The 14428-nt window shown below is 48.7% G+C and overlaps 1 protein-coding gene across 1 annotated transcript in view; it reads right to left on the reverse strand.

Annotated features, from left to right (window-relative positions):
- Nucleotides 1–362: 362 nt before the first annotated feature.
- The window catches only part of LOC146798514 (NF-kappa-B inhibitor epsilon-like), a 105696-nt gene continuing 91630 nt past the window's right edge, over nucleotides 363–14428 (reverse strand). Inside the window, exons 5-6 of the mRNA XM_085625807.1 lie at nucleotides 8003–8251; nucleotides 363–4663 (exon numbers count right to left, since the gene is read on the reverse strand). Coding sequence (XP_085481933.1) covers nucleotides 4592–4663; nucleotides 8003–8251 — 321 coding nt within the window. The 3' untranslated portion in view covers nucleotides 363–4591. The remainder of the gene's footprint in view (nucleotides 4664–8002; nucleotides 8252–14428) is intronic.

Raw genomic sequence — 14428 nt, forward strand, 5'->3', positions numbered from 1 at the left:
GGTTTTCTGAGGAACTACAGGACTTTGGCAGGGATCCTCCGCTTCATGTGGCCAGTCTCTTGCTAGGGATTCGAATGGCCTTATGTCATTCAGGGAAACCTTTGTGTTATGTGAGGAACATTGTCAGAATTCCAGCCTGGAAAACACCCCTGAGGGAACACACTCACGTTTTAAGGGTAGATATTAGTATAATTTGCTACCCTACCCACAAAATCCTACTTGAGAAAGTCAGACTCACTGTGAACACAATAGGTTAGACTATAAACACTTTTAACAGGGCTGGTTTTAGCTCAGGCCATCTTTACCAAGACTCATACAAAACCCACAAGTTGTGTATCTGGCAGAAAAGAGAACACAGTATATACCTGAAAAGAAATAGTCTTTATTCTTGGACAGACATGTTTTGCAGAGTTACTGCCAGCCTGTGCGGAGTTGGACTCTGTTGTCTGGAAATAGATAGATTTCCCAATAATCCAGTGTTTCCAGGTAGGTAGAGCTGGGATCGCGTCAAGCACACCTCAGGTGCAGCTGTAAATGTGAATGTCTCAGTTCCAAACTACCAAATGGGCACCCTGCATATAGGGCAGTCCGCCTCAGGCTCCATGGCTGCTGACCGCTCTCTGCTACAGTTTTTCGCAGAGTGTCTTTGTATATCCGTGTGCTACTATCATAAAGGGGTACAGTTGTGTTTCTCAAAGGAGTGTAAGGTGGGGTCAAGGTCAGTGTGTAACTCAACCTATGTATACATCTATAGTCTTATTAGTTTTGGTGGTTCTCCTCTGGTGTTGCTAAGTGGGTTTGTGCCGTTTATGTTTTTACTGTGTGCCAAAAGGGATCTCTGGCAGTTTATTTTGTCATGTTGCACTACACAAACACACTTACACCTAAGTGCACCAGTTGTGCGACTCACCAAGTAATGTCTCTCTCTGTGGAACTGTTTTCTTTTGAATCTGACAAGGTGTGTCTGTGTCCCAGAGTTTGTCATTCCATCAGTGAGTTTATCTGTCTGCATAGCTGCACGCTCTTCTAGGAACCCTATGACACGTCTGTGGTTGGACGACTGGCAAGAACACATGCAGTGCTTGTTTTTATAACTACAACTATGGTTCCATGGATGCCATGTAGCTACTTTTATTTTATTCTGTTCTGCTCTTATCATTATCCATGGACACAGTTTTAATGTGCAAATTGATACTTTATATAGCCATGATTCACTTCTTGCTTTCAGTTGTTGGTGCCTGTGAGAGAAGCCATAGGTGCTGACGGGACACGCGGCGTGAAGGGCTTAGTAGCAGCACATACGCTCACGGTGCAGGCTCAAGTCTTAAAAGTCCTGGCTGAATACAATTTGGTGCCAGTTTTGGGACACTAACTTCGAACCACCATTTTGTACTTTCTGTTATTCAGTCCGAAAACCGGATTGTTGTTAGTGTTTCAACGCTTATGCAAGCTCTGACACAAACATCACCTTAGTTTTCTGATAAATCAACAAACTGGTCTGCAAGGTATCAATGACAATTCATTTCAGTACCTTGCTATATGTTGCACCATATTGTTTGGTAAAAGCAGTTTTATTACCTGGTTTAGAGTGGACCGGTCAGCCGCTTGTGTGAAATTGTGGGTCAGAAAACATCCCATTGAGCTGCAACAAGTATGTCAGAAGATCAGATGCAGTTTAAGAAATGTACCCGATACAGGGTCAAATCAAGTGGTGTAACTCGCTGTGACTCTACATCATAATATCAAGGGTGGGGTCGGAGCAAAGAGTTCCTGAGTCAGGAATTTATTTGAGTGTGTCCCCTATGCTTAATCACTCTATAAAACAAGCTTAGACAAAGCCAGTAGGTCTGGCATTTGCTGCCAGCATTTTGACTTTGCCAATGTTTGTTTAGTCTTTTTTTTTGCAAAATGTTATTGTTGAGGAGTTGCAGGCCCTTGCCAGTATAAAAAAAAAATTAAAAAAAGGAAAACTATTTTTTGATTTCAAAAAGCAGAAAGTAGTTCCTGGCACCAAAGAGGATTTCTTTGTATGTGAATGCGCTACTTTTAAAAGAGCAGAGTGTCGTCACTCACAATGAAGTGAACCAGTGACTGAAGTGGATCGACCCATTACCTGTATAAAGTTGTGGTTGGTAGAAAAATGGAATGCCACAACAGCCGACCAAAGGATGAAGAGGGCTAGCTGAAAGCGCCTATATGTGAGTACATTGTACATATATCATTTTACTAAAATCAAAAAGATATGTTATTCTTTATACCCTGTATTTCAATTTCAATAAAGCATTTTAAACTTTAAAAAGGTATTGGGGATCGCAAGGCCCACAAATTTTTACAGATTCAAAAAACAGAAAAAGACGGCAGTGAGTTATCCCTCAAAGGAGACAGGTAAGGGATGCCCTCACACCCAAGGACCACAGGACGAAGACCAAAGGCTTGTCTCCAGTGCCAATAACGTTGCACAGACTGATCAGTGATCATACAGTTGTCAGGGAAGCCAGTACTCCACTGCTGTGGTTTTGTCTTCTCCAGACCCACAGGTGCTATGTTTTTCCTGCCGTCATATAGGGACTAACTCAGAGCGGGAGCTATGCAACCTATAGATATGTAGTTTAAATGTCATAAGTAATAACTACCTATGGTTCCAAATTGCAATTTTTCTGCTGTCTAGTTCCACGAAACAATTGTGAATAATGCGCTTGGATAGGGAAGTGCTCACACTGCGTTAGAGAAGAAATGAGTGAGTAAATAAAATGGTCGGGAGGCACAATTTCGTTATATATGCATTATCCAAGATTCCATCTAGGAATATTGTGTGGCCTTGTCACTAGGTAACACTGGTCACATTTGCCTGACTGGTTTTGTGTCAGTACACCTATCCACAGCAGTCTTTTCTTTAGAATAGTGTATTTGTGAATGGATAGGTCTATCAACATTTTTTCCAAATGTAATCGGAGTCGGTGTTTTTGAGTTAGTGTCTGCTAGAGGGTGTAACAATATCATTTGTTAAATCTCCTTTTATTTACTATCCGTGTGTGTTTGTGCAATATCTCAGTGAACCTTACTGACAGTTCTTGTGTTCCTATGTTTCGATGTGCTTGGATATGGTTGTGTCTGTGCAATTTCATCTGAAAGTTCCTTTGTGTGAGTATGTTTACCTCCATTGCAGCTATTTGTCTTTGATTATGTATCAGTGTTTCTGACTTCAATGTTGTGAGTGTTCATATGTTTCTGAGTCTTTGTATTAATGTACTTTATTGTAGTTGGGAGTTTGTAAGGCTGTGGTGTTTTTCTGGTGTCTTTGAGAGTGCTTATTATGGCATGTTCAGAGGAAGGAATATAGAGTGGTTTGGCAGAGAGGGCTATTGAGTGTGTGTTGTGAACTTCTGTTGCTTGCAGTGTGTTTTGTTTCTTTGGATGCATTAGTGACTTTGGTCCTGATTTATATCTTGACAGACGGGTTACTCCGTCACAAATGTACCATCCTCCGAAATATAAATCCCATTATATCCTATGGCCCTTTGTCTTAGTATTGAGAATGTCGTACTATTTGTTTCTTCGTATGAGTATTTTGTCTCTGTCAAAACAACTATCTGTGTTTTCCCGTGTATATGCACCGCTATGTCAATGCGCATATGCCCGTCACTCTGAGTTTTTTTAAGATCTGGCTTTACAGCAAAGTGTGTAAGAATATTTCTACCATTTTTTAAAATAAAGTATATAGACATAGACTGGATTTGGCTCTACCCAGATGACCATTAGTCTTACGCTTATGCTACTGGCTGTCTAGAGTGCTGCATTGAGATCAGTGAAGTTTCATTTTACATCTGAACAATACCCTCAACCATTCAATTATTTACCTCAATCCATTTTTTAACTGCAGCAGACTTATTTTAGTGTTTTTGTCAAGTGTGTGACATTACCACCACTACCTTTACTACCACGACCACTATTACCACCACCAGCTTTACCCCACCAACATTACAGTCATCACCATTATTATCACCACTATTATTATTATCGCCACCACTAACACATTATTTGTGTATGCCTGTTTGCATGCTTTACCGCCTTCTTTTGTCTTTGCCAATGCTTGTTGGTGTTTGTGCGCCTTTTATTGGAGAAGTGTTTCTCTGGTTTGCGTTTATGCGTGTGAATGTGTCTAATTTCATTGATGATACTCTATGGGTGTGTTTGTGGGTGCTGGGGAGTTTGAACAGCCAGTAAGTGTTTTTTCTTTTTCTTGGATGTTTGACACCCCACGGTCTTCAGTAGAGCGCACCCAGTCTCATGTCTGGGTTCCGCCACTCCCTTGGTGTTCTATAGACCCCTTTGAGTACAGAGTGCTTTATCAAGTTCCAGGGGGCCCAGCTACAAATCCGCTGGTAAAAAGTCCTGTCTGGAATCCCGCAGAGTCCTCAGCGTCCCATCACCTTTGTGCGACCACTGATTGATGATCCCAGCCCACAGCTTGCGGCTCTCCAACCAGCCACCGTCACTCCTGGGCTGATGCTATCCAGGAGGCCCCTCTGTCTCTCTCTTCCTGGTGGGGGTGATTTCTGGCACAGTACTCGTATGCTCCAGGTGTAGACCCTCAGATCAGCTTCCCGGGCATGTACGGCCGTCCCCAGAGTGTGAGGTCATCAAACTGACAGATGGCAAAGCTCTGCAAGAGAAATGCATACGGCAGGTGAGTGACAGCAATGCAGTAGCTCGGGTACAGATGAAGGGGCAGTGCTGCCCAGGACCTGATAGTAAGGGGCACAGAATGAAGGGGTGACAATCTGAAGGAGGGGCCCAGACAGACCAGACTCTACTCCTAGAGGGCACAGAATGAAGTGGGTGACAGTATGGAAGAGGGGCACTGCCCAGACTCTACTCCTAGAGGGCACAGAATGAAGTGAGTGACTGTCTGAAGGAGGGGGCACTGTCAAGACTCTATTCTATGCCCTCTTGGAGTAAAGTGGGGGACAGTACAAAGGAGGACAAGACTCTACTCCTAGAGGGCATAGAATGAAGTGAGTGACAGTATGAAGAAGGGGCACTGGCCAGACTCTACTCCTAGAGGGTAAAGAATGAAGGGGGCGACAGTCTGAAGTAAGGGGCACTGCCCACACTCTAATTCTACAGGGCACAACATGAAGTGAGTGACAGCATGAAGAAGGGGCACTGGCCAGACTCCATTCCTATAGGGCATAGAATGAAGTGAGTGACAGTATGAAGAAGGGGCACTGGCCAGACTCTACTCCTAGAGGGCAAAGAATGAAGGGGGCAACAGTCTGAAGTAAGGGGCACTGCCCACACTCTAATCCTACAGGGCACAACATGAAGTGAGTGACAGCATGAAGAAGGGGCACTGGCCATACTCCACTCCTATAGGGCATAGAATGAAGTGAGTGACAGTATGAAGAAGGGGCACTGGCCAGACTCTACTCCTAGAGGGCAAAGAATGAAGGGGGCGACAGTCTGAAGTAAGGGGCACTGCCCACACTCTAATCCTACAGGGCACAACATGAAGTGAGTGACAGCATGAAGAAGGGGCACTGGCCAGACTCCACTCCTATAGGGCATAGAATTAAGTGGGTGACAGCATGAAGAAGGGGCACTGGCCATACTCCACTCCTATAGGGCATAGAATGAAGTGAGTGACAGTATGAAGAAGGGGCACTGGCCAGACTCTACTCCTAGAGGGCAAAGAATGAAGGGGGCGACAGTCTGAAGTAAGGGGCACTGCCCACACTCTAATCCTACAGGGCACAACATGAAGTGAGTGACAGCATGAAGAAGGGGCACTGGCCAGACTCCACTCCTACAGGGCATAGAATGAAGTGGGTGACAGCATGAAGAAGGGGCACTGGCCAGACTCCACTCCTATAGGGCATAGAATGAAGTGGGTGACAGCATGAAGAAGGGGCACTGGCCAGACTCCACTCCTATAGGGCATAGAATGAAGTGAGTGACAGTATGAAGGAGGGGCACTGGCCAGACTCTACTCCTAGAGGGCAAAGAATGAAGGGGGCGACAGTATGAAGTAAGGGGCACTGCCCACACTCTAATCCTACAGGGCACAACATGAAGTGAGTGACAGCATGAAGAAGGGGCACTGGCCAGACTCCACTCCTATAGGGCATAGAATGAAGTGAGTGACAGTATGAAGAAGGGGCACTGGCCAGACTCTACTCCTAGAGGGCAAAGAATGAAGGGGGCGACAGTCTGAAGTAAGGGGCACTGCCCACACTCTAATCCTACAGGGCACAACATGAAGTGAGTGACAGCATGAAGAAGGGGCACTGGCCAGACTCCATTCCTATAGGACATAGAATGAAGTGAGTGACAGTATGAAGAAGGGGCACTGGCCAGACTCTACTCCTAGAGGGAAAAGAATGAAGGGGGCAACAGTCTGAAGTAAGGGGCACTGCCCACACTCTAATCCTACAGGGCACAACATGAAGTGAGTGACAGCATGAAGAAGGGGCACTGGCCAGACTCCACTCCTATAAGGCATAGAATGAAGTGAGTGACAGTATGAAGAAGGGGCACTGGCCAGACTCTACTCCTAGAGGGCAAAGAATGAAGGGGGCGACAGTCTGAAGTAAGGGGCACTGCCCACACTCTAATCCTACAGGGCACAACATGAAGTGAGTGACAGCATGAAGAAGGGGCACTGGCCAGACTCCACTCCTATAGGGCATAGAATGAAGTGAGTGACAGTATGAAGAAGGGGCACTGGCCAGACTCTACTCCTAGAGGGCAAAGAATGAAGGGGACGACAGTCTGAAGTAAGGGGCACTGCCCACACTCTAATCCTACAGGGCACAACATGAAGTGAGTGACAGCATGAAGAAGGGGCACTGGCCAGACTCCACTCCTATAGGACATAGAATGAAGTGGGTGACAGCATGAAGAAGGGGCACTGGCCAGACTCCACTCCTATAGGGCATAGAATGAAGTGGGTGACAGCATGAAGAAGGGTCCCTGGCCAGACTCTACTCCTAGAGGGCATAGAATGAAGTTGGTGACAGTATGGAGAACGGGCAGTGGCCAGGCTCCACTGCTAGGGGGATTGGACTGGAGCAGGAATCATGGGTTCGACCCTGATAGTAGGTGGCACCTGATGAAAAGGTTGGCTCTTTCGGTGTGCCTAGGTGCAAGGCCATACAATGAAGGGAAGCATACGACCTGATATCAGAGAACTGACAATTAAGGGCAGGCACTACCATTCTCTGATATAAGGCTAAGATTATTAGGATGTTACTAACAATACTCTGATAACAAGGTGCGGAGATTAAAAGGATTACCATTCCCATGCAAATACGCCTGGTAGCACTGAACAGAAGTGTTGGTATCGCCATGCTGCTCCCAGAAAGCACAGAATGCAGTGGCTGGCAAAGGATATTCTTTGTCAGAGGGCACAGAAAGAAGCCACCAGAAATTCACGTGCACTGAAGCCAGAACACATGGGCCGTAGGGGTGGGCACTTTTGAGACTCACACCACGGGGGATAAGAAATAAGGAACAGATACTGCCAATGAGCAGATCTCAAGGAGCAGAGGATGAAAGGAGTGCTAGTGCGTTGCATGCTGTAGCAGCTGATGACATGCTGCCCATGCCATAAAAGAGCAGCAGGGTTGGTCGTACCATTCTCTAACAGTATAGGGGCGAACGGGTATATAATTAAGGTCTGACCCTGCCCAAAGTCAGATGTGAGGGTGAATGAATGAAAAGGACAGCACTGGCCATCAATGAATAACTCGGGCAAACAATGTTGCTTGCACTGGCCTCACCACGTGGCACAGTAAAAAAGACCAGGCAGTGGCATAGAATTAAGGGTATGACATTATCTGTGGCCTGACGCTATTATTACAAAATTAGGCTCTACCACTCTCCATCTTCAGATAGTAGGGTCCACAGAAAGAAGGATTTGGTACAATTCATAACTCGATGCCAGTGGCTACAAATTGTCTCGTGACAATCTAGATTCTGAGTTTTGCAAAAAGCCTCTCACCAGGCGACTTGAATCAGCGAGGTCCTGTGGGGTCTCGCCCTCCATGTTGGGTAACAGACGGTCTGCCCCAGCCTGGCACAACATGTTCCAGATGCTTATATTAAGCCTGCCTGCTGCCAGATGCAGGGGGGTGCAGCCATTGTACATGATGGGGTCCACCTCGGCCCCGTGATCCAGGAGAACGGCGACCAGGTTGGCATCACCCATTTCTACAGCCAGGTGGAGCGCAGTCCGACCACAGGTTCGGTCCTGGGATGAAGAGAAGAGATGTTAAAGAGAAGACAGGTGGAAAATAGGGGCTCTGTTTCTTCTCATCACCCTAAGGGGCCCATTACATTACCATTAACTTCAAGATTATTTTCTCCTTCTCAATCTCCCGGGAGAGGCCCAGAGGGACTTTACCTCCCCATAACCCATGGACATTTCTCCTTCCCATCATCCTCTTTGAGTACTCCCCTTTCCATCACTCGCAAGATTCCTCTCTGCTTCGTACCCACCCTTGTAAAGTACATAATTTAAATCACTCCGGATATGACTCTTCCAATCGCAATTCGAAAAAATCTCCTTCATCCCCATCTTTTCTGGGTGCACCTTTCTCTTTCCCACCCTCTCCTGAGAAAACTCTCTTTTCCCTAACACACTGAGAGGCCTCATGCATATCCATCTGCTGTGTATGGCATCTATTCCAATCCTCGCATAAAAAGCCCCTCGTGTCTACCCTGCGCCCATATACATCTCCCCACTCTCCACCGATCTCTTAGAGATTTATTCTTAAGAGACTTTTACTGTTTCCATTTTTAGGTCTCGCTGCTGTCTCTTTGAGACATTTTGTAAGTGGGCTTTCAAAAGTGCTACCCTCATGGTTTTGCTGGCCTAGGGCTTGAGTGCACGATGGCGTGCACGTGCACAGCTGCTCCTCTGCTCCCTGCATTCCCCCCTCCCTTCTCACCCAGCCCTTTGATGCTCTGCTCGATTACTTTCACTTTAGCCGCTTTGACCCTTGCATTCCCACCTCCCTTCTCACCCAGCCCTTTGATGCTCTGCTCGATTACTTTCACTTTCGCCGCTTTGATGTTTGATCGCAAACGCGATCACTTCCGCTTGGCATAGCCTGTACTTGTTCTCTTTGTCCTCACATATGCTCTTCCCTCTATGTTTTTCTCTCTGGTCTCACATGTGCTATTCCCTCTGTATTTTCATTCTGCCCTCACATGTGCTTTTCCCTCTTCATTTTTCTCTTTTTTCTCACACATGCTATTCCCTCTGTATTTGTCTCTCTTCCCTCACATGTACTCTCCCTCTGCATTTTTTCTCTATGCTCTCACATGTGCTCTTCGCTCTGTATTTTTTTCGCTGCCCTCGCATGTGTTCTTCTCTCTATATTTTTCTCTCTGCTCTCACATGCTCTCTTCCCTCTATGTTTTTATCTCCGGTCTAACATACGCCCTACCCTCTGTATTTTTCGCTTTGCTCTCACATGAGCTCTTCCCTCTCTATTTTTCTCTCCTCCCTCACATGGACTCTTCCCTCTCTATTTTTCTCTCTGCCCTCACGTGCTTTTCCCTCTGTATTTTTCTCACATACTCTTCCCTGTATGTTTTCCTCTTTGCCCTCAAGTGCACTCTTCCCTCTGATCACATGCATACACAACTATGCACACATACAAACACACACATGCATTTACACACACATATGAACATATACAAACACACACAGACATGCATAAACATATGCATATACATGCACACCAACACACCAACCCCACATACACATATAAACAAGCACGCACACCAACATACTCAAACACATATACATACACACAAACATGCATACACAGACATAGGTATACACACAAACATATGTGTACACATCCATGAAGACAAATGAACACAATGACACACCCATACTTGCACACCAACACACACATTCATACAAAAACATATACACATACAAACACACACACACATGCATACACACACAGATATATACATATAGACACACACACTATGCACACACACGCATCTCCCGTACTGTCTCAGGGGAAGAGTCGGTGTCAGCTGTCTCCTAGAGGGAGATCTTGCATGAGACAGTAAGACTCAGAGACATGTGGCGGTGGGGAGAGACAGACATGCCTCCCTTTAATTGTGTTGTTGCAAGATGGTGACTATCTTCTGCCACTGGTGCATTCAGATAAGCGGCAGGAAGTTCGTCGGACACATGCACTGGTTTCAATTTCGAGAAAGTGGGGGTGAACGTTTCACAGATCGGGAGTGTGTGTCAACACGTGTTTCTCCTTCACGGCAAGGCCAATCAGTACGTTTTGTTTAACCGTGTGGCCATGAATCCTTTAATTGCATAAGTGAGCGGGTATGGATGTAAACAAAAATGTAACACTAATACCACATTTTCTGTCACTCTTGTAAACAGGTTTGCTGTGAATGTATGAATGAGAATGGCGTTTTAGAATACGTTGCATGGAAAAGGGTCAACATGGTGTATACGTGTTTTTGGGTGTTTTTTTTTTGTTAAATTTATTTTTTATTGCATGGTTAACGTCATGATATACCGGATTCGGATGCTTCATTGCAGGTCAGTTGTTTGGCCCGTGGTTATTTACGAGTTTGGAAAATACTTTTGTATTGTTTCGATTCTTTTTGTCTCTGCCCTATCTCTTGGCTGCGTCCTTACTCTCTCCCATCTTCTCTCTCCACCTCTTTGCTACATGTTCTCTCGTAATGTTTTCATTTTTCCCAACTCTCCTCTTTACTCTCTCTAATTATTTTTTTGCTCCTTTTCTGTCTCTGTCCCTTCTCTCCTCTTTCTCTCCCCACCTGTCCCTTCTCTAACCCCACTCCTCTTCCTCTGCCCGCCCCCCCATCCCTCTCTCTCGCAGTACTGCAGCATAGGCAGCACCAGGTCTCTGATGCCTTCTCAGTGTTGGCCCTGGGGGTGGAGGAGGTAAGTCAGCCCCCCAAGTGAATCCCATTATCAACAGATAGTGAACCTCTATTTACCAACAAGTACGGAGCGGTCTCGGGTGACGGCTGATGCGAACAGTGATCTGCTCTCGGCCCCGGCAGGGCCTGTGGGGTGGGGCCGTAACCTTACACTAGGAGAGGAAGTAAAAGTGATATCCTCCCCCCAACTCCACCACTGTCTCTCCTCACCCTCCACCTCTCTCTCTCCTCCACTTCTGATTCCCTTCCAACTCAGTCTCTCCTTACCCTCCACCTCGGTCTCTCCTTACCCTCCACCTCGGTCTCTCCTTACCCTCCACCTCGGTCTCTCCTCACCCTCCGTCTCTCCTCACTCTCCACCTCGGTCTCTCCTCACCCTCCACCTCCGTCTCTCCTCACCCTCCGTCTCTCCTCACCCTCCACCTCCATCTCTCCTCACCCTCCAACTCTGTTTCTCCTCACCCTCCACCTCACCCTCCACGTGTCTCTCCTCACCCTCCACCTCACCCTCCTCACCCTCCACGTGTCTCTCCTCACCCTCCACGTCTCTCCTCACCCTCCACGTGTCTCTCCTCACCCTCCACACGTGTCTCTCCTCACCCTCCACGTGTCTCTCCTCACCCTCCACACGTCTCTCCTCACCCTCCACACATCTCTCCTCACCCTCCACACGTGTCTCTCCTCACCCTCCACACGTGTCTCTCCTCACCCTCCACACGTCTCTCCTCACCCTCCACACGTGTCTCTCCTCACCCTCCACACGTGTTTCTGCTCACCCCCCACACATGTCTCTGCTCACCCTCCACACGTGTCTCTGCTCACCCTCCACGTGTCTCTCCTCACCCTCCACACGTCTCTCCTCACCCTCCACATGTCTCTCCTCGCCCTCCACACGTCTCTCCTCACCCTCCACACGTCTCTCTCCTCACCCTTCACTACACCCTCCACACGTGTCTCTCCTCACCCTCCGTGTCTCTCCTCACCCTCCACGTGTCTCTCCTCACCCTCCACGTGTCTCTCCTCACCCTCCACGTGTCTCTCCTCACCCTCCATGTCTCTCCTCACCCTCCACGTGTCTCTCCTCACCCTCCGTCTCTCCTCACCCTCCACCTCCATCTCTCCTCACCCTCCAACTCTGTTTCTCCTCACCCTCCACCTCACCCTCCACGTGTCTCTCCTCACCCTCCACCTCACCCTCCTCACCCTCCACGTGTCTCTCCTCACCCTCCACGTCTCTCCTCACCCTCCACGTGTCTCTCCTCACCCTCCACACGTGTCTCTCCTCACCCTCCACGTGTCTCTCCTCACCCTCCACACGTCTCTCCTCACCCTCCACACATCTCTCCTCACCCTCCACACGTGTCTCTCCTCACCCTCCACACGTGTCTCTCCTCACCCTCCACACGTCTCTCCTCACCCTCCACACGTGTCTCTCCTCACCCTCCACACGTGTTTCTGCTCACCCCCCACACATGTCTCTGCTCACCCTCCACACGTGTCTCTGCTCACCCTCCACGTGTCTCTCCTCACCCTCCACACGTCTCTCCTCACCCTCCACATGTCTCTCCTCGCCCTCCACACGTCTCTCCTCACCCTCCACACGTCTCTCTCCTCACCCTTCACTACACCCTCCACACGTGTCTCTCCTCACCCTCCGTGTCTCTCCTCACCCTCCACGTGTCTCTCCTCACCCTCCACGTGTCTCTCCTCACCCTCCACGTGTCTCTCCTCACCCTCCACGTGTCTCTCCTCACCCTCCATGTCTCTCCTCACCCTCCACGTGTCTCTCCTCACCCTCCACGTGTCTCTCCTCACCCTCCACACGTCTCTCCTCACCCTCCACACGTGTCTCTCCTCACCCTCCACATGTGTCTCTCCTCACCCTCCACACGTGTCTCTCCTCACCCTCCACGTCTCTCCTCATCCTCCACATGTCTCTCCTCACCCTTCACATGTGTCTCTCCTCACCCTCCACACGTGTCTCCTCACCCTCCGCCTCACCCTCCACTTGTGTCTCCTCCTCACCCGCCACATGTGTCTCCTCCTCACCCTCCACAGGTGTCTCCTCCTCACGCTCCACATGTGTCTCTCCTCACCCTCCACACGTGTCTCTCCTCACCCTCCACACGTGTCTCTACTCACCCTACACGTGTCTCTCCTCACCCTCCACGTGTCTCTCCTCATCCTCCACGTGTCTCTGCTGCACGCCTCACACTGCTGCACGCCACACACTGCTGCACGCCTCACACTGCTGCACGCCTCACACTGCTGCAAGCCTCACACTGCTGCACGCCTCACACTGCTGCACGCCACACACTGCTGCCTGCCGCTGCACGCCACACACTGCTGCACGCCTCACACTGCTGCACGCCACACACTGCCACACACTGCTGCACGCCGCACACTGCTGCACGCCGCACACTGCTGCACGCCACACACTGCTACACGAAACATTGCTGCACACCACACACTGCTGCACGGCACACACTGATGCAACCGACACACTGCTGCACGCCACACACTGCTGCACACTGCTGCATTACTCACTGCTGCATGCTGCATGACACTGCTGCACGCAGCACACTGCTGCACGCAGCACACTGCTGCACGCCGCTGCACGCCACAGTGCTGCATGCCTCACACTGCTGCCCGCCGCACACTGCTGCACGCAGCACACTGCTGCACGCCGCACACTGCTGCACGCCGCTGCACGTCACAGTGCTGCATGCCTCACACTGCTACACGAAACACTGCTGCACGCCACACACTGCTGCACGCCGCACACTGCTGCACGCCGCACACTGCTGCACGACGCACACTGCTGCACGTCGCACACTGCTGCACGCCTCACACTGCTGCACGCCGCACACTGCTGCACGCCGCACACTGCTGCACTCCACACACTGCTTTTATGCGAGTTTAAGCTACTGACATTGTAAATGACAATGCCTTTTATTTGTTTTAAAACCAAAACATAAATAAAAGGCATTGTAATTTTACAATGCCAATAGCTCAAACTCTTATAAATGCGAGACCTATTGCATTGCAAATGCTTGTTCACTTTTCCCACCCTCCTTTTCTCAAAATCACCACGATTTCAGTGGCACTCTTAACTCTTTCAGCCCGGCCAGCAGGTGTCACTGCAAAAGTGTTGACTGCAGCCCTGGTAGCAGGCATAACTGTAACAGCAGCATTACATGCTTTGACCAGCAGGTGTCACTTTACCACCAGTACCCCTAGCTACATCCAGCAAGTGTAATTGTTTAAAGAGTATTCCAGACCCCACAGCATATGTCACTGTGATAACAACATTACTCTACAATAACAGCTGAATTCCCAGTTTGGGCCACTAGTCGTCATTATAATAGCAGCACTCCTAGTTAGGTAATCCGATATCACTGTAACAGCATGTAACAGCAGCACGCCAATCACTGACCAACAGATGTCGCTGCCAGAGCAGCATGTGGCT

This window comes from Triturus cristatus, chromosome 9 (genome assembly GCF_964204655.1).
Source record: "Triturus cristatus chromosome 9, aTriCri1.1, whole genome shotgun sequence".
NCBI lineage: Eukaryota > Metazoa > Chordata > Amphibia > Caudata > Salamandridae > Triturus > Triturus cristatus.